Consider the following 23,124-nt stretch of genomic DNA (forward strand, 5'->3'; position numbering starts at 1 on the left):
ACATTCCTTTCTGATTTTTAGGTCAGTTCTACAGAGGTGGCCGGAAGACCGCCAGGAGGACCAGCGGATCTTACTGGGCTCTGAGCCTCCTCCACTCCCTCCTCCACCATCACCCCCACCTCTTCCACACGGAGTTCACTTGGTTGGCCCTCTTACCCAGTCGTCGCCTTGCGTAGCCCCCACCCATCATCGCCTCAGCCTTAACCCCGACGCATCGGGTTCTAACTGCTCCCTGTCACACAGCCGCTCCCGAGAAAGCTTCCACAGCATGCGTCGCGCATCCTCTGTCGACGAGATAGAGGCCATGAGGTCCGATTGGGACCGCAAGAACCGGAGAGCAAGTATCCGACCAAGCAGCAGCAGCACTGGTGAGAAAGAGGAGGTGAATAACATAGGGCCTTTTCTACTGTTCTCTTAGATGTTTACCTTAGTGTTCACTGCTTGTTGCAGGTGCTGTAAACAGTAAGTCCAACATACTGAACTCCACGTCAGATTCGGACCTCATGCGGTACCGCACCATCTCCAAAATCCCTCAGATCACTCTCAACTTTGTGGACTTCAAACCTGACCCACTTATCGCTCTGCCCACTGGGGAGATGGACATCATAGCTCCTTGTAAACTCATTGACCGGACACACAACGTCACAGAGAAAGTCACACAGGTAGGACACAGTACATTTGGAAAGTTTGTGATGCTTGTGTAATTTGTGAAGGCTTCAGTCTGTCTGAAACTGTCTGGGCTGCTGATACATTGTTGTGTTAGACTGAACCTTGGGCATTAATTACTTGAGATGGCTACACCTGTGCAAGGAAACAATATTCACGTGTGTATTTGATCAATGACAGAGATGTTACTAGCTCAGCTTAATTCACTTAGCTCCCCCAGGCTAGTTTGATTGTTGTAGTCGTTCCTGGGAGATAATGACTGTAGAACCAGCATCAGTGAAAGAGAATTGAGTTCTGATGAATTGATGATGATGGAGAGTGGAGTGACGGCATTCCAATTACCAGTAATTGACTTGGGGAAAAACAGAGAAAGGACATGTAGGACATGTTGTGAAGCACTGCTTTCATTAGCTCACATTCTCTCAAGCTTATTTTGTCCAACTCCCATTTCCCTCCACTGACAGAACAGCTGAGTCTCGGCAAATTCATCACCTCTCTCACCCTAATTGCTCCCAAAAAAGCAACTTCTCTCTGTAGATATCCTAAATTTCTGTCTTATATAGTCAACACCTGGTAACAAGAACACTCTGTACAGTGCCAATCCCTGTAGCTGTTTGCGTTTAGGTTGTATGAAATAGAAATGCAAAAGAAACTGGAGCACCAGATGTCTTTAATTGACAAAAATGATAAAGTCAGAAATTACTCCATGCGTTTCAGGATACATGTGATGTGAGTCTTGGAGAGAAGGACTGTGCTTTGGCTTCATTATCTTACCTAGGTGATTATTCTGTTGCACAAAATAGCAGCCACATTTAACAAAAGTAAATAATTGACCAGGGATATAAAATATTTTTGTGGATGCCAGATAAGAACATAATTTATAGGAAAAGGTTCCATGTTTTTTCAAGGTTTTCTTGTCTACTTGTGTAGAAATCTTAACTGAGTGTTGAGTTTTTTTTTTAATCAGGGGAAGATGTCTTCCAAAGAAGCAGGTTAATTAGGATGTTCCATCACAGGCCATTGTTCTTTCTTATTTTAGACTGTGCTCAGAGTTTTTGAGCTGTCTTCATTTATTGAGCAGAGAAAGAAATGTCCTTAGCCCTTAAAAATGTGCCTGTATAATATAAACATGAATTATTTTTCTCAAATCAAGTGTTAGAGATGAATCACACACTTATTTGCTATATAGTTGTACATTTCTACATAGATTTTCTAAGTTACTTACTTTACCCTTTGTGTGTATGTGTGCATGCATTCAGTCAACAGTGATTTCTGAGATTCTGAGTCAGTTTGCCATGTTATCAATCTGATCTCTGTAAATGAATCAGTTTAAAGCCTACATCTCCTCATATGAAACTTGAAACAGTGGGGGAAACAATTAAAGAGAGAAATGTGCCATAAACTTAAAAAATGACAGCCGTCTGGCAAAGATAACATCTCACATCCCTAAAGCACTAACAGGATATAACAGACAGTTATTGCAGTGAGTGAAATGAATGGTGATTGGATATACCTAAATGTCTCTATTTTATCAGAAAGGGTCTTGGAATTGTTACAAGATAAAATAGCGTTTGCGATTTTAATTACCTGTCTTTTTGATGATTATTTGATGGTCAAATTTATTATTGGAAATAAAATGTTAGAGTATATTTTCCTGCTTTAAAACATTATCTCATGCCATTCATCAAAGAGTTTGAGTAATAAGAACGTTTGAGAAATAATGTTTAACTCTCTGAGTCTTATGATAAATTACGCAATGGATTAGATTTTTTTTGCATTTTGTCTTATAGTGGACCGTCAGACAGGCATTGAAAGGTCATTTTTATTGTATTTAAACTCCAACATAGACATTAATTCTCAAGTTGACAGTCTGGTGTTTATGTCTCTTTCTCGTTTTTGTAAGAAAAGAGATGACAAAAGAGCAGTAAAGCTTGAAGATAATCTCTCGGTTGTGACTGTAGCCTCCACGAAGTTACTACAGAGAAATATAAATGAGCTTTTCTTTCATAGTGCCTTACTGAGAAATGTTATCTTTTCTGTCTGAGTAAGAACATGGACATAAACAGAGAATAATCTGGACTCGATAAGGCACCACAATATAAGCCAGATTCTGCCTGCAGCTGGCAATGTCAGATCATAGTCCTCGGCAGCTGTGAGTGTGTACTCTATGTATGTGCATATGGTGTGACTTCATACTGGGGAGTGTATTGAAGTAATTACAGTATGGGTTATTAGGATTTATAGAAAAGAAAAAGAAATGCTCAAGTTATGAATGTCTGACTTTCCTGTGGAGTTCAAGTATCAGCTGCTTTTCATTCAGCTACACCAGCTGATTTCAGTGATCAGTTAACCTTTAACTACAAAGAGAGAAGCTTGCAACCACTGAGCTCTGTTGTTCTGTTCAGTAAATATTCTGTTGTTGTAAGATCAGCTGCATTATTAGCTCTGTCCTGAAGGTGGCAGCTCTTGATAGTGAGATGACGGGCCCCAGCAAACCCTCAGAGAGGCAGAGAGGGTGATGTTGAAAGGCAAAGAGAAGTGAATAATTTAGGTGTTCCATAAAACATCTGACACCCTAAGCAAGAGCACATGCAAATTTTCTCTTGGCTTTAGAATTACTCGTGGCACTGTCCCCTTGCTCTGTTCTGAACATGTTGGTTCTTGCCTCCTGTGCCTCCTGTGTGCATGATCAATCTTCTTCCACTCACACTGACTCATGAATGTTGCTTTGTGCACATGTAAATGTCTCCGCTGTCTCTAAATGCAAATATGCTAGCATCAGCATTTCAAATGGTAACAGTCAATGAAAACTGTTCCCTACAGCTTTGCCTCTTTGTTTTAGCTTTTATATATTTTGTGCTGGTCACTTATGATTGACACATTACCGGGTGTGATAGGGGTTGCTGGATAGATTGCTTGAGGGGATGGATGGATTGAGAGGATGCTAAGAAAGAGAAGGATGTTTAGTGTTTGGAGAGGCATTAAGGGATGAGTAGACCACTGAACTGTATAGAAACAACTGGGGTCATGCCTCACTGCACACACATACACACTTTGCTATGGAACTATGGTCAGGTCCTAGAAGGCACACTTGATTGGCTACGGGTTAGGATATATACTCCGCACTTGCCCATTCTCATACGAAATCCCTGACGCAAACGCAAAGCTCCATTCATGGCCTACTTACAGACGTGAACATGCACTATAAACACCCACACATACACACACAGTAGGGCAAACTCACAACCCCCTGATTCTCTCTTATACCCCCCACCCCGCACACAGCTTTTCCACTCAAGCAGCCTGTCACATCTAACTCCACAGTGAGCTCCAATGGAGCAATGGATGGCACACACGGTGTCCAGCAGCAAAGTGGTAGGAATCATCTCCATCTCCTTAAAATCTCACAGAGAATCACTTTAGCTTGTGTCAGAATTTGAAGGTTTGATGCACCGGCTGTCAACAGTGTTTTAGGCAGTGTTCACATTACGGGCCTTAATGCCCAGTTGAGGTTTTATTTGGTCTTTTATACTGAAGCTTCACATTCATGTTTGTAGGTTACGTCTGAGATGTTGAACTGGTACGCATGTGAAAAAGTGTGACAGTCAAATTGTGCACTTTGATAGATGCTGTTGTCTGATTCATTGGAGAACATAGTGAAATGTAATAGTCAGTCAGTGTCAAAGCCATACAGAAACTAGGATTTTAAACTCACAATCCCCACTTTCATTGTCCACCTAACAAGCCCATTTAGGCCAGGTGAGAAATTAAATGAACATTTAATGGATTATGATTATGAATGTAAGGTCTCCTACTGACTTTTCTCAGACTGACAGTTTCCAGATAACATGATCTGGATGACTGCAAACCTGTAATTACAGACCCCACAATGTTTACAGTTGAACGCATATTAATTTATTCCCAGACTTCTGTTTTTTAAGACAATATCTTCATTACTGGCAGGGTTAGGGTTAGCTTTGTAGTCAACCACTCAGTTGAGTTTAGATTCTTCAGTGAGTGGAAGGAGTGTGGTGTAAAAACTAGAGCAGTCTTACAGTTAAACTTTGATTATACATTAGGGAAAACAGCTGTGAACTTTCTCAGAAGATTAAAAATATAACAGAGGCTTTGATCAGTGTTCATTTTCCCTGTATGACACTACTTCATTAATGTTTGTTAGCGACTGCAGTCCCTGTTACTCTATCAATTGAATTGCCCACCAGCCAGAGTCCTATGCATATGCATGAACTCTTTAAATAGTGTATGACGTGAATGATTCAAAAAAGGCATTTGTAGCAGTGGCACATGTTTTTTGCTGAGACAGCGCCAAGGGGGCAGGGCTCTAATGTGACGCAGTGGTTTTTTTGGTGAGATGAGCGCCTCTGGCCAAGTTCTCCAGCAGTGCAGTGTCCATTCAATAGCACAGAAATTAGTAGAAATGAGGGCTTCTGCAAAATGATGTGTTAATCACTCTAGGAGATAGTTTCAAAGACATCTGAAAGTGTGTCTTCTCTGTGTCCACTTTCAATTTAGTCTGCATATGTCAACATTTTATGACATCTCAACATTTAACATTTTTAATTGTTTTGTCTTCAAAGTGTTTTTGAACAGCAGATAAAACAATGAAACTTTGTGTTTGCAGTGGTTTTCATTAAGTAAAAAAAGAATGTTATGCACTATACAGAAATGACACTAAGTGCCATATTTCATGGCATGTATTTTAAATCATCTTTTATCATTCAGATAGCCCTGTTTCCTCCTAATTATCAGGATTTGTTTGTCGTTGACGAGCAGTTTCCAATATGACAATATTGTAAGATTTGGAGAAAGATGTGCTGGATTGCCAGTTCCTGGCTCTGTCAGTTAAATGGACTGGAATAGAGTCTGGAATCATGTGACACACTCAACCTGCAGGACTGTAATTTAGCTGACTGCTCAGCGGCTCTGCTTCAATACCTCAAATTGATTGAGTGCTTCCTCTGTGTGAGTTCAATGGACCACAAAGAAGCGAAGCATGTTGTTGGTGCCTTAAAGTAACTTGTCACTACAAAGACATGATATTTAAAAAAGATAATATTTTCAGGTGCCCCTAGATTCTACAATGTTTAGTAATCACATGTAGACTTCAGATGTACACAGTCATAACAGTGCTGGCCAGATCATTACTGTGTACTTTATTTTTCACAGACATCCTATCTGAAAATTGGGTCATTCAATATCATCCAGACACCTTTCGACACCTTGCATGCTGTAAGATCTATCATTTGTTTCTTTCCCTGAGTGTTACCAGCATTTCACACACAAAATGCCAAGCCCATATAATTTGTGTGATAAACTGCTGATGAACTCCCACTTCTCTGTGGTAAAACTGACACTAGTTCAGTTTTGTTAACTTTTTACTGCACAACTCTGGAATCAGGGTAGGTTGTGCCTCTATGGCTCGTGCTTTTTTGTAATATTTCACTTTAATCATTGCTACCCTGTATATCTCTCACAGGAACATTTATATCACTTGCTTTAAGATGTAAAATCAATCACTCAAAACAGACACTTTGGTCCTGCATGCTGCTAAGATGAGCCACTGTCATGAGTTAAAATGGATGAACCACTGAATTTACTTAACTTAATAACTTAACTTCACTTAAATCTTCCCCATTGCATCTGTCATCAATTAAATATTTAGGGGATACAACTGCATAATGTTTCTATTATTTAGTCATTATGAATATAATATGGGACTTAAATACAAATCAAGGACTTCATTCAGGTAAAAAGTTAAACTTTTCTCAGTTGAAGTTTTGTAAGTAATCCATGAATCTTAATATTAACTCACTGTGATGTCACAAGTGACTTTGAAAATGTTGTCCCCCAGACAATCTATAACTGACAAATCTATTTTTCCCTCCTGGTGCTGAGAACCATCGTATTGAAACAATGTTAAACAGACATTGATTTTGCCATTTGTAACGCTCTATATAACATTAGTTGGTCACAAGTAATTTTTGGTGCGTCTCTGAAACAGCAGCCTGAGGACAAGCACCACTTATTGTACATGTGATAGAAATCTGTGGTAATGCTGGAGGAATAGGGAAGTGCAATTTCTGAAGATTTAGTGTAAAGTTTTACAGGTTTTATGTACAGGAATATAAATGACATAAATGACTACTACATCAGTTATGCAGTTTCATTGATGTTAATAAAAGTTAGAATAAAAAGACTTTAGCCCACAACTAAAGTCACAACTTCATAATTTAAAAATTAAACAATGAAATGGTTTCTGCCTCTCTCTTTCTTCACTATTTATTGTCAGCCTTATCCTTTTATATTTCTGAGTGCGTGTGTGTGTGTTTGTGTGTGTGTGTGTGTGTGTGTGTGTGTGTGTGTGTGTGTGTGTGTGTTTGTATGATGTACTTGCTCAGCAGGGACTGGGTAACTGAATCTGTCCAGCTCTAATTCACACCCAGACAGGAAGCCTTCTCAATCTGTTTGCAGTCTGATTGAACACCTTTTGCCATGGTTGGCAGGGTAGCTCCCTGCCATCCCTCATACACACACACACACACACAGACTCACGTGTGGTGTATGGCAGACTGGGCAGGTGGCATAATAGTGTAAGAGTGACGTGGAAGATGTGCATAAAGAGAGAGAGCAAAAAATTACAGAGCAGCAGATGAAAGACCAAGGGGCATTCGGGGCCACAAAGTCTTCACCCACTCTGACTATCTCTCTATCCATTTCTTCTTCTTTCTCTACAAATCTTGTGTTACACATCTGTTACACCCTGTTCTCCTTTTTTATTTTTACCTGTCATGTCCTTTTTATTCATGTTGTGCACACTGCTCCTTCTCATTCAATTCTTTTTGTTTTTACTTTCTCTCGTTATCCTTTCTCCTCTCTCCTGCTGTTTTCTGCCTTTTCCCATCTTTTCCATTCATGTCCCTCAGCATATAATTATTCTTTTCTTTGTTTTCTCCCCTGCTTCCTCCTGCTCTCTGTCTATATGACCCATTTCCTTGGCCCTGGCCCCATTAATCACAGTGTAGTGGGCTTGGCCTGCCTTCCTCACTGCCTGGCTGCCCTTCCTCATCATATCAGGTAATGGAATCAGAGAGGGCTCAAGGTCCTAAGAATAAGGAACCATTGATTGGTGTATCATTTACCCTACTTACGTATGACCTGGTTGCTTCTTTGACTTGGCCGCCATGGTTGGGTATGATGTGGATACATGTCTGATAACAGAGATATATCTGTTTTTGCTAGAGAATGCATCTTTTTGACCAAGAGTGCTGTATTACAGTTTTGTGCAGTTTATGTGGTACATGACTGGATGCATCCCCTGTTTGCTGCCAAACAGTACATACGGTATAATGAAAGAATGAGGTAAGGAGTAGAAGAACAATTATAGTTTAAAAAACGATGGAATATCAGAAAAGAAGTAAAAAGGAAAAAGTAAATACAGTAAAGAAAAGTAAGTTCCCAATTTGTGTTCTACTTTGGTAAATATAAGATTGTTCAAGCTTTTTTTGTCACAGTGTGGTTTTAATGCAACCACGAGGAGCCATCAGTCTTTCAACAGAATTGCTATTTATTTCATTGGTTAGGTTAGTAGTCAAATCATTGGACTCTATTATGCAGCCTTTGTGACCTTCATGAAAATCCTGTACTGTACACTCACTCATTACTCCATGGCAAATGATTACTTCCAGATGAGGTTAGTGAAGGACCTACCTCGGACCAATTCAAAAAAGAGTGTGGAGGGGAAGGGCAGAGCATAGAAATTGGCTCATCTCAGGAGTCAGTGAAGTAAACCAGGGAAGGCATTAAGGTGCTCTGTCACTGACACACAACCGTACACAAATGCAACCTTTATTGTTCACACCTATAGTTAAGCCGGAAGATAGTTTCCACAGTTCTGTATTATATATTCTCACCACTTCTACTGTATGAGGTGTAGTTTGGGTGTTTAAACCTTCAGTTTGCCCTAACAGTTAGAAGTAAGGTAACACAGATAGAATAGCAGTATTGTACATCACTGTCTTTGATTTCCTAATTAATGCAGTGACAGCAATCTTCCCTATATGTTTACTAATACTGTTCACTTGCTGTAACACTATCACGAATAGTAAGACTATACACAGCATGTAAGGTATACCCTTTAACTTCAACATCGACTTGATGTGGCTCTGTCTTACACACACACACCAAAGCGATTACCTACAGTAGTATGAGGACAGGAGTTCCTCTTGAGACTACAGCATCTCTCAAGAGATTTGCTCAGCGTCGACTGCTTGGCGGCTGCCAGGGAGTGGAAGCAGAGGCTGCCATTTAAACCTAGTCATTATCCATGACCCTGGTCCAGACCTCCCACCCTGCAGAAATATCATGTCAATACCAGTGGAGCAGAACTGCAGCTAGACATGCTTCACAGCTGCAGCGCAATATATAACTTTAGTCATGCACAAACAACATATACATATTGTATATGGCTGAACAATGGCAGTTATGAAGAGCCTCTTCTGTGAGTTATACTGATTTGTATATTTGCGTATTGAGTGAGATCCAAGGGGGGTAGGATAATTTTGGAGAATTCTTGAACCCTATCACCTTCATGGCAACTGGACTTCCTTCTTGTTAGGTTGAAATGTTTGACTACTCATCCAAGTAGTTCTTCACTCTGAAGATAGTTGGTTAGAGACCACAAATTTATCTTTCAGGTTAGTTTTTCTTCACATCTGGCCTGAGTAGGCTTGTTGGGTAAAACAATGGAAGGGGATGGAGTGAAAAGAGGTAATAGTCACACCTCTGCCAACCCCTCCTACCCCCTGAAGTGGGTTGTTAGGTGTGTCCAACGTGGTGCAGGTGTGAATTGGGCCTGATCTTTTTGGGGATGGATGAAAGGGCAGCATGATAAATAGAAGACAGGTTGCGTCTAAGTCCTCCACCTCTGTTGAGTGAGGGGGTGTTGATTTGCACATGCAAGGTTTCCCTCACCCCTCTCTCAAACCACGTATCTTCTCTGTCCAATATGTGAACATCATTGTCCTCAAATGATTGTCCTTTGTCCTTTAGATAAGGGCATACAGCTGACGTAGGTCCTGAGGTGTTACTCCTTCTGTGCTGTGCCATCCTCCTGTGTAGTGGCTGTTTAGTTCTCCAATGTAAAGCTCAGAGCATTCTTCACTGCACTGGACTGGCATTGAACATTTTGTTTGATTGCATAAAGGCGCCTAATAATTTTGGGTTTAACTATAGATGCCTTCAAGCAAGACACCCTGTCTACGGGGCTTCTAGGTTCCCAATAGTATTTTAGACTTGATGTTGATAAGACTTAGTAAGAATGTTATTAAACTTTAATTGCTTTAGAAAACACAGTATTTTAAAAGCATGTTCACCAGAAGAGGCACGGTAGATCATAGGCAGTGCTTTCATATTTATTTAGGCATGGTGATGTATGCGTGTGTTTGTGTGTGTGTGTTTCCCCAGTGTCTGCCCATTGGCTTGTGAATCGACCATCTGCATGTGCAGCTTGCATGGAGCAGCTCCTGTTTTCAAGGTTTCTGGTTCATCTGTGTGCTAACAAATTACTTCATGTAGACACACACACACACCCCCACGTCACATTAATAATCTTCTGCTCCTGCAGACAAACATACACCCCACATACTGTTAATGTATACACAAACACAGAAATCAGGCCCCAGTATGACACACCACAATGAGAAATAACCTCTTATTGTATCTTATTCAGGTTAGCTTTTTTTTCCTGTACAGAAAACTGCTTAGCACACAACTTCACTAACTGTGAAACAGACCAATCCATGCAGGAGTATTGGCGGGGTGGGTCGTCTCATCTCAGGTGCTTGTGTGTAAGATGGTAGCACCACCTGGCCAGTTCAGTGAGAGCAGCTCTGTGTGTCCTACTAAAGCCGGAGGTTGTTCAGCAGCTGAACGTGACTTGTCAGCATTGTAACAGTTTGTCATGCCATGTCGCTCTTATTATGAACTGCTGCAGAGCATCATGGGAGCTGGGATTCTGTCCAGAGATTCTTGTCGACCCACCTGCTGGGACTGAAAAGTTAAAGTCGGCAGGAGACTCTACTCTGTTCCCGGCGCTCTCATTTACTCCCTTTCTTTCAGCTTTTTTCTCACTAGATCCATCTCCCTTGTTTTCTCTCTCAATTTATCCCCTTCTCTGTTCTTATTTTTTTTTATTGCTCTCTGTTTTCACCTCTCACCTTTGTTTTTTATTTGAATCATTTTGAACGTATATTTTTATTTTTATTAAGGAGCAGGAGTTTCATAAGGATTCACAGAGTCAAGGAGAGACAACATTGTCTTTAGAATGGACCGAGGCCAAGTAGACAATAAAGCATGGCTGAATTTGAACAGGAAAACAGCCATTGGCGAAATTTCACCCTGTCCAGTGTAATTACAGGACATTGACGACATTCAGTGCATTTACATGAATTCAAGTAACCAGCTTACTGGAAATTCGAGTATACATGCAGCAAAAGAATAATCAGATTTCTCCTCTGCCCTGGGCTGGAAGCGTGGACGTTTCATCGTTACTTTTCATTTCTTTCTCTCTCTCTCTCTCTCTGCCTCAGGAAATCAGTTTTCTCTAATCTCCTATCCCGGATGTGGTAACCAGATTTTCCGTTTATATATCTTTTACATGAAAGCCAACTGTAACCTGGTTACTTGAGTGCATGTAAATACACACTGCTTTGCTGTTCACTAAATAGGATAACTGAGACAGCTAAGTCACCTCACGTCCTCCAGAAGATCTTGTACTGAACCCAAAACCCTCTTTAAAGAAAACTATAATTTAAGGTTTACTATACCTCATCTTCTAATCTCATAGTGTGTGTGCCCATGTTTTGTAAATTACAAATTGCATTTTTTTCCACTTCTTCTTGTGCACTTTTGTAAGTTAGGCTGCAGTGCAATAGGGAAAATATCACAGCTGAATGTCGGTAACAGTACCAAGAGGCAAAGGCGGACTGCAAAAATATGTTTTGGATTAGCTACAAAGGCAAGGTTACTTCATTATTTATGTGCCTTCCCTCTGCTTCTTCTTAACAGTCTACTTACTCCTCATCATGACAGAAAGACTGCTTCTTAGTTGGGTTTTAATCATTTTTGTCTCAACAACAATACATGAAATAATAGTAAGGTGTGAGGTGTACTACTGGTAGCAGCAACAAAGAACAACAATATCACCAAGCAGCGACAAGAGCCTTTTTACTGTTTGGCACATGGAGTCATAGTGAGGAAGTTGTCTGTGCAGTCTCTTGCAGCCTGTCGAAGGTTCAGACATAATGGTGAGTTCTGGGATTTTTGCTTGTGGAAAATACTCACAACTCACAAGTATGTGTATGTGTGCCAGCATCTCTGTTGGTAATCTGTCAAAATTTGGTAATGTCTAAAAATGAACAGATTGAGAACAAATTGTTACATTACAACAAATTGTAGCTGGAATATGTGTGGTTCTTTGTTTAATCCAAAGGTGTAATGTCCTCTGTCACGTCTAATGGCTGCCCATTGCTTCTGTTAGCCCTTTGGACCCTCATTAGCTCCATCTACACATCTAAGACATCCTGCAGTATTAATGAACCGCTTCTCAACTTGACATGTGTTTGTTTGTGTGTACGCATGCACCCGCACGCTTGTGAAAGAGAGAACGTCTGAGTTTGCAATGTGTGTTGTGGGACTGTGTGTGTGTGTGTGTGTGTGTGTGTGTGTGTGTGTGTGTGTATCTGTGTGTCTGTGTGTGTCTGTGTGCGTATGTGTGTAATCCATTGGGAGCCCTTGTCACAGCTGTCATAGCTCAGGCTTATTGAAGATGTCAGCCCTTCCTGGTGTTTTTGTCTACCTTCTTCCAATACCTCCATGTCTACTGGGAACATTTGGGATAATGTGTATTAAATACATGTAAATTGTGTTTTATTTATTTGTCTCTCTATAGTTTGACGTCTTCATGTATTTAACGTTAAGAAGGCTAAAATGTTGTCTCGGTTAATGTAAAATTTATGTAAAATACTAATGAAAAAAAAGCATCACAGATGTTTGAAGAAGTACCAGGGAAAATACCCTTGTATTCATGTTGAAATTCTGATTGACCTCACAGTCAAAGTCATTTTATAATGACTGCATGAAAGCTAAAGCAGAAATTGCTGAATACATACTTATGGAGCACACTGTAGTGCGCTGAAATAGTTTTTGCTGCATCTGCTAGTTTCCACGGTATTAATGACAAATAGGGACAGTTTAAAGAAGATTTGGCATGTTTAATCCTCAGTAGTGTTAGCTTTGAGAACTTACACTAAGTGCATACTTGGCTGTAAGGGTATTTTGGGCAGAAGTTCTGAAAGGACCCCATTAAGAATTGCTAGAGGCAATTTGGGGACTGTACTTGTATAAGCTTTTTCTTCAGGATATTTTTGTGGGTGAAATAATTAATGTTTTTAACTACATTATTAAATATTGAAATACTGTAATAATGTATTGTTTATATATTGATTTATGTACCTGACATTTGTGTGATGTACATTTAAAAAGACTCTCTCTAAATCTGTATTTAGTAGTTAATTCATCCCATTCATGCACTGTGTCCTGTTCTCTTTCTATAAAAGCTGTGTTATTGTCCACTAAAGCAGAAAGTAAAATGTCAGGGGTATGGACTGTGCAGCCAGTTCCCCAAGGAGAGTTACAGTATCAGTGTATTTCTCTTTTTTTTTTAGTATACCTCCACCACGACACTGCTTAGCATGCATTGTCTGTGTCCCCGCTTTATCAGCTTTGTCAGTGCGAGCAATAGAACAAGCCCCAGATTCATTTGGCTATCCATGTTGTGTATAAGAATGAGATTGTTGACAGTGCAAGACGATGAAGAACTATAATTACATTTGGTGATTATTAGCATACTGTAATGGTGTCCCGTGGGAATGTTCACAAACACCTCGTTGACTCTGTCATGGCAGGGAGCCATTTCCCAGGAAAGGGCAAGCAAAATGGTGTGCAATGTCATAACCATCAGCACTTTTAGCTGTTTTAAAATGCTTTAACATCATTCCAAAGTATGTCACATCTGACTTTACAGATGTGGACGGTGTGGGTTTGGCTTGAGTTAGCACTTTTTAGTATCCTTTCATTTTGCTATGTGGAAATGTAACAATGGCACAATAAGCACACAAACACATCCAATACAAGGTACAGGACAGAATAGAAGTCAGCTAAAACTAAAAGATGATTTTTAAATGCCAGCTGAATGGTGGTAAATTTTGGCAGTAGCATATACCAATTGGTAAGGAAGTAGAATCCAGTGAACCAAAGCTGGCCCTCAAACAAAAGCAGCAGGTAACTCCACATGTGCCTGGCCAAATGTTCAGAATGATGATACAGCGATAAAACATTTCATTTGTTTACCTACAGTGGTGCTTGAAAGTTTCTGTTTTAGTGCACGAATATGCACAAATAGTTATGATAATTTGTGTATACTCATAAGGGGTTCTTCTCAAATGCCAGTTTAATGTGGTTTACAGAAACCTGGAGTAAAAATGACCTGAATAGACAAAAACACAAATCTAAACTAAAAGTATTTTGTTCCACTAGATTAGCTATGAGGAGCAACATTTTAGTATCCTGTGGTATTTCACAAAGACCACCAATTCACAGTTTTAAAAGAGCAAATCCATCACATCCTCAGCTGCTCTCTGTGGGACTCTCCATTCTTTCTCTCTTCACCCTTTTTGTCCTTTTTCCTTCCTTCCTATCTCTTGCTCGCTCCCTCTGTTTGCCAGTTGTCTTAAAAGGTCATCCCCACCTGGCGCGGCACGCAAAGTGGACTGTCAAACCCCATCTGTCATTGTGTTTGTTAGAGAGTGTGTGTGTGTGTTTGTGTGCCTATGGTGGATAATTTAGGGGATTTTGTGAATACCATAAACAGATAGGTCTGATTAACTTTTCCTGTGATTATGACAATGCTAATCATTGCAAAAATCTGTGCATACTTAATAAATCTTAATTACAGTAAAGAAAATGCATGCACTGAAATTTGTTGGTATTTGGTGTAAATAGTCGCCAAAACTGGGACCATGGAACATGGCTAATGCTGGTTAGACACCCCATTTTTGTATAATAGGAGAGGAACATAACACTCATCATCATGGAACGAGTTTACATGCACTTAAGTAACCTGGTTACTGGAAATCCAAGTATACTTGCACCAAAAGAGTAAGCAAAGCATCATTCACAGATTTTAACATAGGAGCTAGTATCTGCAGCCTTAGTTTTGCACATGTGCTTTTGTAAAAAGCCGATTACAGTTTGCGTTTACATGGCAGAGTAATCAGAGATCTCTAGGAAAAATCTACCTGCCTACCTAAATCTACCTAGCTGCCAGTCCTTCAGCAGGTGTTGAACATAAAAAGAAATATAAACGTAACAGCACAATATTAAGCATATTGGCATCTGAAAGAGGAACAAAACAAGGTTTCTGTTTTAATAGTAACTAAATGCCAATTTTATTGGCTGAGTCTACATCTCTTACCAGGCAACATGCAAAGATACACTGTGCTATGCTGTCTTTTTTTTTTCACAAATCCAACCACAGCATCCAAATGGGCTTCTCAGATTAATAGGAAGTCAGGCTTTCATTAAGGATCTCCCACATTTCTGTGTATGTTTGTGTGTGAGAAAGAGGGTCTTCAACCATGCTTCCCACATATACACCCTTAAACACACAAACTCATTGTACTAATGAAGAAGTTGAGTCATCATGTTGTCACTGCTTCTGTAATGAACCAGGTGATGTAAATAGTTGGTAGTGAATTAGCCAGTAGCAATAATTTGTAGAGGTTGGTGGTAAAATAATGAGTTGGCTGAACCTGAGAGACAGGGTGAAGGTTATACAGTTGGACTACATTATGAGAACTGTTGTTTGGTATGATAACTGTTAAAAAATATTATGGTTTGATAGTATACAGCATTGCCCATTTAATTATTATGATTTTAACTATTATAATCAGTGACAGTTACACTTAACAGGAATTAAAACTTAAGATATTTAGCACCAGTGTTGGAGAAAGTATTCACATATTTTACTGAAGTAAAAGTACTCAATGTAGGAAATTGTTCCCTGTCACTGTCATACTTTTACATTTTATATAATTGAATTAGTATTACTCATGTCTTAATGTAGAAGGGCTTTACTGTTTTCTATGCATCTGCAACTGACAAGTGATAGGTGCACATTTTCCCGCTGTAACATAGGTGTGTCACTCAGTATTGAGCCTGATGGGCACATGCAAGTGGGATTCTGTGAGAAAGTGTGTGAAATTTGTTAATGGATGTAGATTGCTGCTCCCATTACTACTGTTCCTAAATATTGTCTGTACTTGAATTTATTAGGAAAGGTCTTGTGTCAGTTAGCCTTTGACACACAATCAACTCTGACCTTTATATGTTAGGCAAAGGATGCTCAACACACAGTTGCCTGGCTTTAGCACACATTTCTTCAGAAATAAGCACATGCTTGCATGCTCATTAGTACATAAACAAAATTACATGAAGGTATCCTCTTTCCACCAAATGATATGATAAGCACAGTTTGACATTTTTTATGACAAATAAATGTGTGAGATATTCCCAAGTGAGAAGTCGGCAGTGGACTGACAATTTTCCCAAAATAACAGAAGCGTCATTTTCTATTGTGAGCTTCTGTCTTTCAGACAGGTCTCTTAAACTGGAATGTGGGACAGTTATGACATGGGAACATATTTGGCTTCTGTAGTATGTCTATTTTTAATAACCTTTACAACATGTCAGAGTGTATTAAGGAGTTATTAGATTACAGTATATTTTATTTTAAAACTGGTATTCATGACTTTTGGTCAAAATGTGTTTTTCATTTTCAAGTTCCTCTAGCCACTCTATACTAATGCCTAAACTTTTTGTGGTAGCTTCACATCATACTGATTATACTGTAAACTCCACTCTCACCTAATAACCAGTTCTTGATTTTTTGCCCTTCTCATTGAAAGCATGGCTTTCAATCTGTCTGCTACATCCCCTCTCATCCTAGTATGTCAGTCATTACATCACGTATACACCATTAACAATGTTATGACCTGAAACACTGCAGTAGTTTCGCTGTCATCAGGGACAGTAATGTTGAATTACACTTAAGGTGGCAAACAGTTAACAAATTGCCCTACACCTGATGTACTAAACTCATTTAGTGCGTCCTCACATTGTTACACTCCCAATTGACAGTATTTATTCCCTGTGGGCAGGAACTGGATTTAAAGCTCTGATCAGCTCATGTGTTCCTAACTCCACACTCTGACATGTTTGTTTTTTTTCTTCCAAACGTCTTCAGACCCAACTGATTTCACACAACTCCCTCTGAAGAATTATGTAAATCCTTTTGCAGTAAAATCTACCATTGCTAAAGGATTAAAGGTTTTTTATTGATTATAATAAAATAATTAAGTGTGAGGTTTCTCACCTAGGAGCTGTTTTCGAGATGGAAACTATTAGAGCTTATTTTAACTAACTTATATTTTTATATACTACTCCTAAATGGAGTGGGCTTGTCTGACCCCTGTTTTATTTTGAAGTCCCCTGTCTTTCATAGTGTCCTGCCCCACTGAAGAGATGATGTAAAAGATCTAAGCTTTGTGTGCGTGTGTCTCCGCGCTCTGCGCATTTCTCATCCTCATAAAACAACCTACCTCAGCTTCCCAGTTTTTTCACTTTCACTTTCTAGATTACACAGTTATATTTTACTACTTTATTAGGTAATATTTCATCAGTAATGACACCAGAGCTGTGAGCCGGTGGTAAGTTTAACAGAATCCCTAAAATACTTCATCCTGAACAGTTTAGATTGATTCTTTTCTTTTCTTTTCTTTTCTTTTCTTTTCTTTTCTTTTCTTTTCTTTTCTTTTCTTTTCTTTCAGTGTTGTGTTTTGGCTGACTTTGTTTTATTTTCTGACTTTTATGTGCTAATCTCCTTTAGCTTATTGTATGTAAATTTCATTCTATATATCTATTCTTTTCTCCTGCGTTTGTGAGTAGTTGATAGGTTTTAGATATATTATTGTTGTGTCACTGTCAGCACATTTGCTCTTCCTGTCCCATTAGTTATTGCTGTATTGTGTTCTTTCAACTTTTTATTCATCCAGGAAAAGCCGGCTGAAAACACATTTTCTACAGTTTCAAACAATTCCCCTCCAACTTTTGTGAGCTGCCTTTTGATGTCTGTCATTGGTCTCATTCTCTGGGGCCTTGCACAAGGGCACATCAGCATTACTAACAGAGGGGGTAGCTTTACTCATTGCCTTGCTCTCTTTACCATAATCAGGCTTTGTTATCCAGCTCCAGGTGTCTTTCTCATGCATCGCTCTCTCATACTCCACATGTCCTGTGCATTGCCCTTAGCCAACCCTTGACCTCAACCTCTCCTTCCCCTATTTCCCTGGAGCTTTTTCCGTCACCAAACCATCATCTTCTTCTTCATCCTTCCCAATCCGTCCCTCATGCCCCCTCCCCAGAGTCCAGATATCCTTCACCGTGGAATCCATTTGTTATCACTTTCTCCTTTGCACCCCCCGACCCACCCATATCTCCCTCTTTTGCTGTGTATGTCATTAATGAGGGTAGAGGGATTGTTGGGGTTGTCCTTTGCCTGTCCTTAGGGTACCTTGCATTGTGCATCATACTGCTGCTACTGTAATTCCCATCTGTTGCCAGCTAACATATACACATCACCATCATCATCAGGTAATGAGGGTTTATTTATCTACACTATCTACCTTTTTATTGATTTACTTTTTTTTGTAGTGATAAAGACAGTGTGACGATAATCATCACTTTTAATTACTTTACTTCCAGTAGGTCTGTTAGTGATACTAGTGCCAACCTCATTCTAGTATCCAGTTTTCTCACATTGGTGTCATACACCTGCTGAATACACACCCAGACGTACTATTGCACACATACAGTACGCTAATGCAGTTCAGATAACTCAGCTGTGTCATTTAAGAATGAGTCTTTTATATGCCCTGCTCACTGTTGCTGACATCAGACACATGCACATTTTATTAAAGGCACCTTTATTGCTCTGTAGCAGCCAACTACAAAATGTATAAAAAGCAAATGGTATAAAGCATTGTTTTTGAAAAAAAGAGCAAATGAGCTCAATCTGCTGAAGTACAAGGTCATGTACCTTGGACATATTTAGCACTGATGCCACAATATCATACATTATATTGGCCATTAGGAGCACCTGGTCCACAACTGGAACCTCTACAGCCAATACTCATACACACGTGTACAAACATATGCTGAGCCTCTTTAAAACTCAAGCACACACGGACATACAAGCAGGCAGGAAGGAGACAGACACAAGCGTGTGCGTTACATTTGCAGGATACCTTAGAAGATGTATGATCCGGGGGTCTGTTCTCCACCCTGTTACTTGAGGCTGTGATTCCACTGCCTACCTCAGCAATACGCAAACATAAAGTGGGACACCAGCCTTACAGAGGACAAGTAATGGTGTCATTTGTTATCAGAGATCATTGTGGAGTTCTGTGGGGGGCTGGCTGCCTGGTATATGTGTGTGTTTGGCAAACTAAGAACCAAGAATATCCTTTGCATTACTGCTTGAAGTCACCTGTGTCAGACAGTTTTTTTTATCTATTACCCATTCCCTCAATTCACTGAACTCATTCTCATTAATGGTTTTTATCTAATTTATTATTGCCTGAGAGTTGACTGTGCTTTATTGGCCACAATGTAATGAGAAATGTGTTCTGTTTCATACTTTGAACCAATGCGACCAGGACTAACTACTTCTGAGGTTCACTTCTTTGGATGTCTGTAGATAATTTGTGTACTTCATTAGAAACAATCCATTTATAGTGCATTCTTTCTAAAGTGCTCAGCTTGGTTTTCTCAGTAAGATTCCTGTATTATATTCTATTAATGTGTTCTAATGTTTTGCTCTGTTCCTTGTGTGATTTACCATTGTGCCCTGACACTGTAGTGGGAAAATTGTGGCTGATTGTCGCCAATGTACAATACTTTACTGCATTTTGGCAACTTCTTTAAAGAAGTTCTTAAAGGCAAGCATAAGTTCCAGTTAGATGTTTAAGGAGATTTCGGAGTGTGTACATGAGCCAGCAGTGCAGAACATAAAGAATGCAGCTATCTGTGAACCAGTTCAGTCTGCAATTAAAATCTTTTTAAAAATATACATTTTAGACAGTATTCCACCACTGTCCACGTGTCAACAGAAAGCCCAGAGGTCATTTGCACGTAGTAAAGGTTTATGGTCTTGCTCAAGACTAGCAGACTGTGCGGAGGTGTTATTAAGAGATTTTCCACTGTCTGATCACCAACACTCTTTGCTGCTACTTTTTGCAGCATCTTTGATGCGATGCATACAGGCCTCTGTCACAACCAACTTCACTAATGTCTGACACTGATAGATGGAAATCTAATAAAGAAAGCCATCCAAAAAATCTATTGCAATGTCTGTCCCTAGGTCTTCATCTCTCGTTCATGAAATCTAATTTAAGAAGGTGCAAAGTTATTTAAGGACAAGATTCCCATTTAATCAATACAAGTTGGGCCTTCTGACACCATAAAGAAAATTGTGCCATAAAACTGTGATGACACACCAAAATTAATTTTCATTTCAGTAATTTTCTTTACACAGTCAATTAGGCACAGGCAGTCCTTACTTTAAAGTGTATAACCTCACAAGGTCTTTCCAAGCCATTTGTTTAAAAATCCAAACACTGCAATAATTACTAGACTTTACAGAAAATACTAGAGGCATAAAACATAGAGGATTTCATTTTTGGCTCTCCAATTAAATAAAAACATAAAAATCAGTATAGACCTTTTAGGCAGATCGGAACATTAGCATTACCAACAGAGGTTGATCAATAAATAAACATGAATATAATCATGCATGTTAATATTAATGTTTACAGGCTAGGCCAGTTCATTAAAGTTTAATTTAATTGCAATACACTGTAAATTGAGAAACATGTATATTGTTTTGATAGCACTAACATGGCATGGCTCGCACAACATGACACATGTGGACCAGGTGTTGTGCATCTGCCCAACAAAAGACAGACATAGACACTTGTCATTTATTTCCTTTGACATATGTGCCTATATCACTGTACAAGATACTGTGATTGACTGTGAGTGCTACACACACACACACACACACACACACACACACACACACACACCTGTCTGATGACTGTCACTGTAGCAGCAGTCACACATCATTTGTCACGATCCCTCTTGCAGCCTCCACCCAGGGAGACAGTGACAAGCCAGCAAGGCAGTAACTGATGTGTCCATTGTGTTTGTGTAAATCCACCCCCCAAGCTAATTAACTATGGCTGCCTGTTCCATTTTGTATGAGAATGGTAGCAGTAACAAGTGCTTGCTGACGAATGCCAGGGAAACACAAAGACAGAGAGCATGAGAGACTACTAGCTTCACATCCTGGCCTGCAGAACATTTTTTTTCCCCAACATAAGATTGTGAAGTCCCAGATCTGTCAAATACGCCGTGATTCCAGAGAAGTAGTAACACTGAAAAATTAGTTAGGAACATGGGGTAGCACTTTGCAAGTGGTGGTACGTGTTCAAATCATAGTTGAATTACAGCTTCTTCTTTCAGAAGACACATGACTCAAGACATTGCCACATACATTCCCCTCCACATGAAAAATGGGTGGATTCAGACAAAAGGTGCTATCTCCTAAGTTGTATATCAGATCCAGATGTAAACACCTGGAAATACAAGCTAAAATGTTGATCTTTTGTCTCATATTCATATTCATAATTTGTAATATACCACAGCTATTCACAATTTAAAAAGCATTCTTCACTGGCACCATGTTCTTTGAATTGTCTTCATTCTTCTTCTATATTAAGACAAGCCTAAATCTTTTCTCTCACAGCTCCAAAACTCTAGAATGACCTGCCCAGGGAAATCCCGCTGTCTGAGTCAGTGTCAACTTTTAAGTTTCATCTTAAAACACATATTTTGTACTTTGTACTATGAAAAGTGCTTTACAAGCTAGGGGTTTTCGTATACATAAATTGTTCTCTGGTGCATGTAGACACACACTAAGTATTGTTTAATGATTAATCAATAAAAGTTTGTGCTCTAAATGACTTATTGTCGAGTCTCAGGGACACAGGGTGTGTGTGCGGGTGAAGTTCCAACCATTTGTCACTGCTGGATTAATTATAAGACTGAAGTCCTTTGATGGACTGATTATTACGTCAGTCAAAGTTTGAAGCCGCAGGTGTTACACAGTGTTTTGTCTAGATTCAGCCTCTCTCAGACTCCGGAGTAAAAGAAGACGTCAGGCAAATTATAAGGTGGGACAGTCAGGATCTCTTAGAAGTAGTATTTTTATTGCAGTAGTAGATTGAATGGTGGTAAAGTAGCATGTTATCTGGCACCATTATAAATCAGTGCAACTCAGCTGTGTGTGTGAACTTTCATGATCCAGTGGCTCTGGTATTAGCATCAGAGGACACTTTGACATTCACACCTACTCCATGCTATGACTAACCACCTATGCAGATTTAAGAAGTAGTAGTTTAGAAAGAAGCCAGGCATTGTATTTCTTTATCTTGCTTGTTTGTAGTTATGGCAGGTGTGAACTAATTAATGCAGTAATGTCTTCCAATGACAACTGTCTGAGAAAATCTTTATTATGGCCACCTTTCACTTTACCTTCCAGCCATTTACAACAACTACTTTATAATGACATTTTAATCAAACCGTACTGAAGTGTGGTCTCACAGCATGTCTTGTCAGTTTATTAACCAACCCTTATAATGTGGAGAGATTTGCTGAGCTTTTCCTCCCTGCTTTTCAGCAAAACCCAGCTGCATTCTTTGGGGCATTCCTGCTTCACGTGTGGATCCCCAGCACATTATGTTTTTGAACCAAGAGCTCAGGTATTTATTTGGGGTAAGTTTGGTAAAAGCTAAAAGAAGTTGAGTTTAGAAAAGGGTTAAATATACAAAATATTATTTCAAGGTTGGCATGTTCATTAAACTCTGTTTTCAGTGTACATACAAAATGTATGTACACTGTGTATATGTGAGTATAAACAAATAAACAATTTCAACTATGATTTAGAATAAAACAAACGCTCAAGCTCAGTAACAGAGCTGTAATGGGATCCAAGTAATCCACATTTGTTTTTTGTTAAACCACTTGATGTGGTTTTAGAGCACTTGCTCATTTCATTCTTATTCTTCTACCTTCTTAAACAAAAGAAACAGCTTTTTCAGAAGTCCATAGTTAGGATGAAATTGGAAGTGTGATTACATATTCTGATAAATCTAATATCCTGAAAAATAATTGCTTCCTGCAGAAGCACTTGGGACTCTGTTG

The 23,124-nt window shown here is 39.3% G+C and overlaps 1 protein-coding gene across 2 annotated transcripts in view; it reads left to right on the forward strand.

The window, feature by feature from the left end:
• kcnh2b (potassium voltage-gated channel, subfamily H (eag-related), member 2b) overlaps positions 1 to 23,124 on the forward strand; it is a 179,576-nt gene that overhangs the window by 90,940 nt on the left and 65,512 nt on the right. For both annotated transcript variants that reach the window (XM_026362964.1, XM_026362965.1), the window contains exons 5-6: positions 22 to 368; positions 451 to 662. In XM_026362964.1, the coding sequence (XP_026218749.1) occupies positions 22 to 368; positions 451 to 662 (559 nt within the window). The remainder of the gene's footprint in view (positions 1 to 21; positions 369 to 450; positions 663 to 23,124) is intronic.

Source organism: Anabas testudineus, chromosome 2, assembly GCF_900324465.2.
Source record: "Anabas testudineus chromosome 2, fAnaTes1.2, whole genome shotgun sequence".
NCBI classification, from domain to species: Eukaryota; Metazoa; Chordata; class Actinopteri; order Anabantiformes; family Anabantidae; genus Anabas; species Anabas testudineus.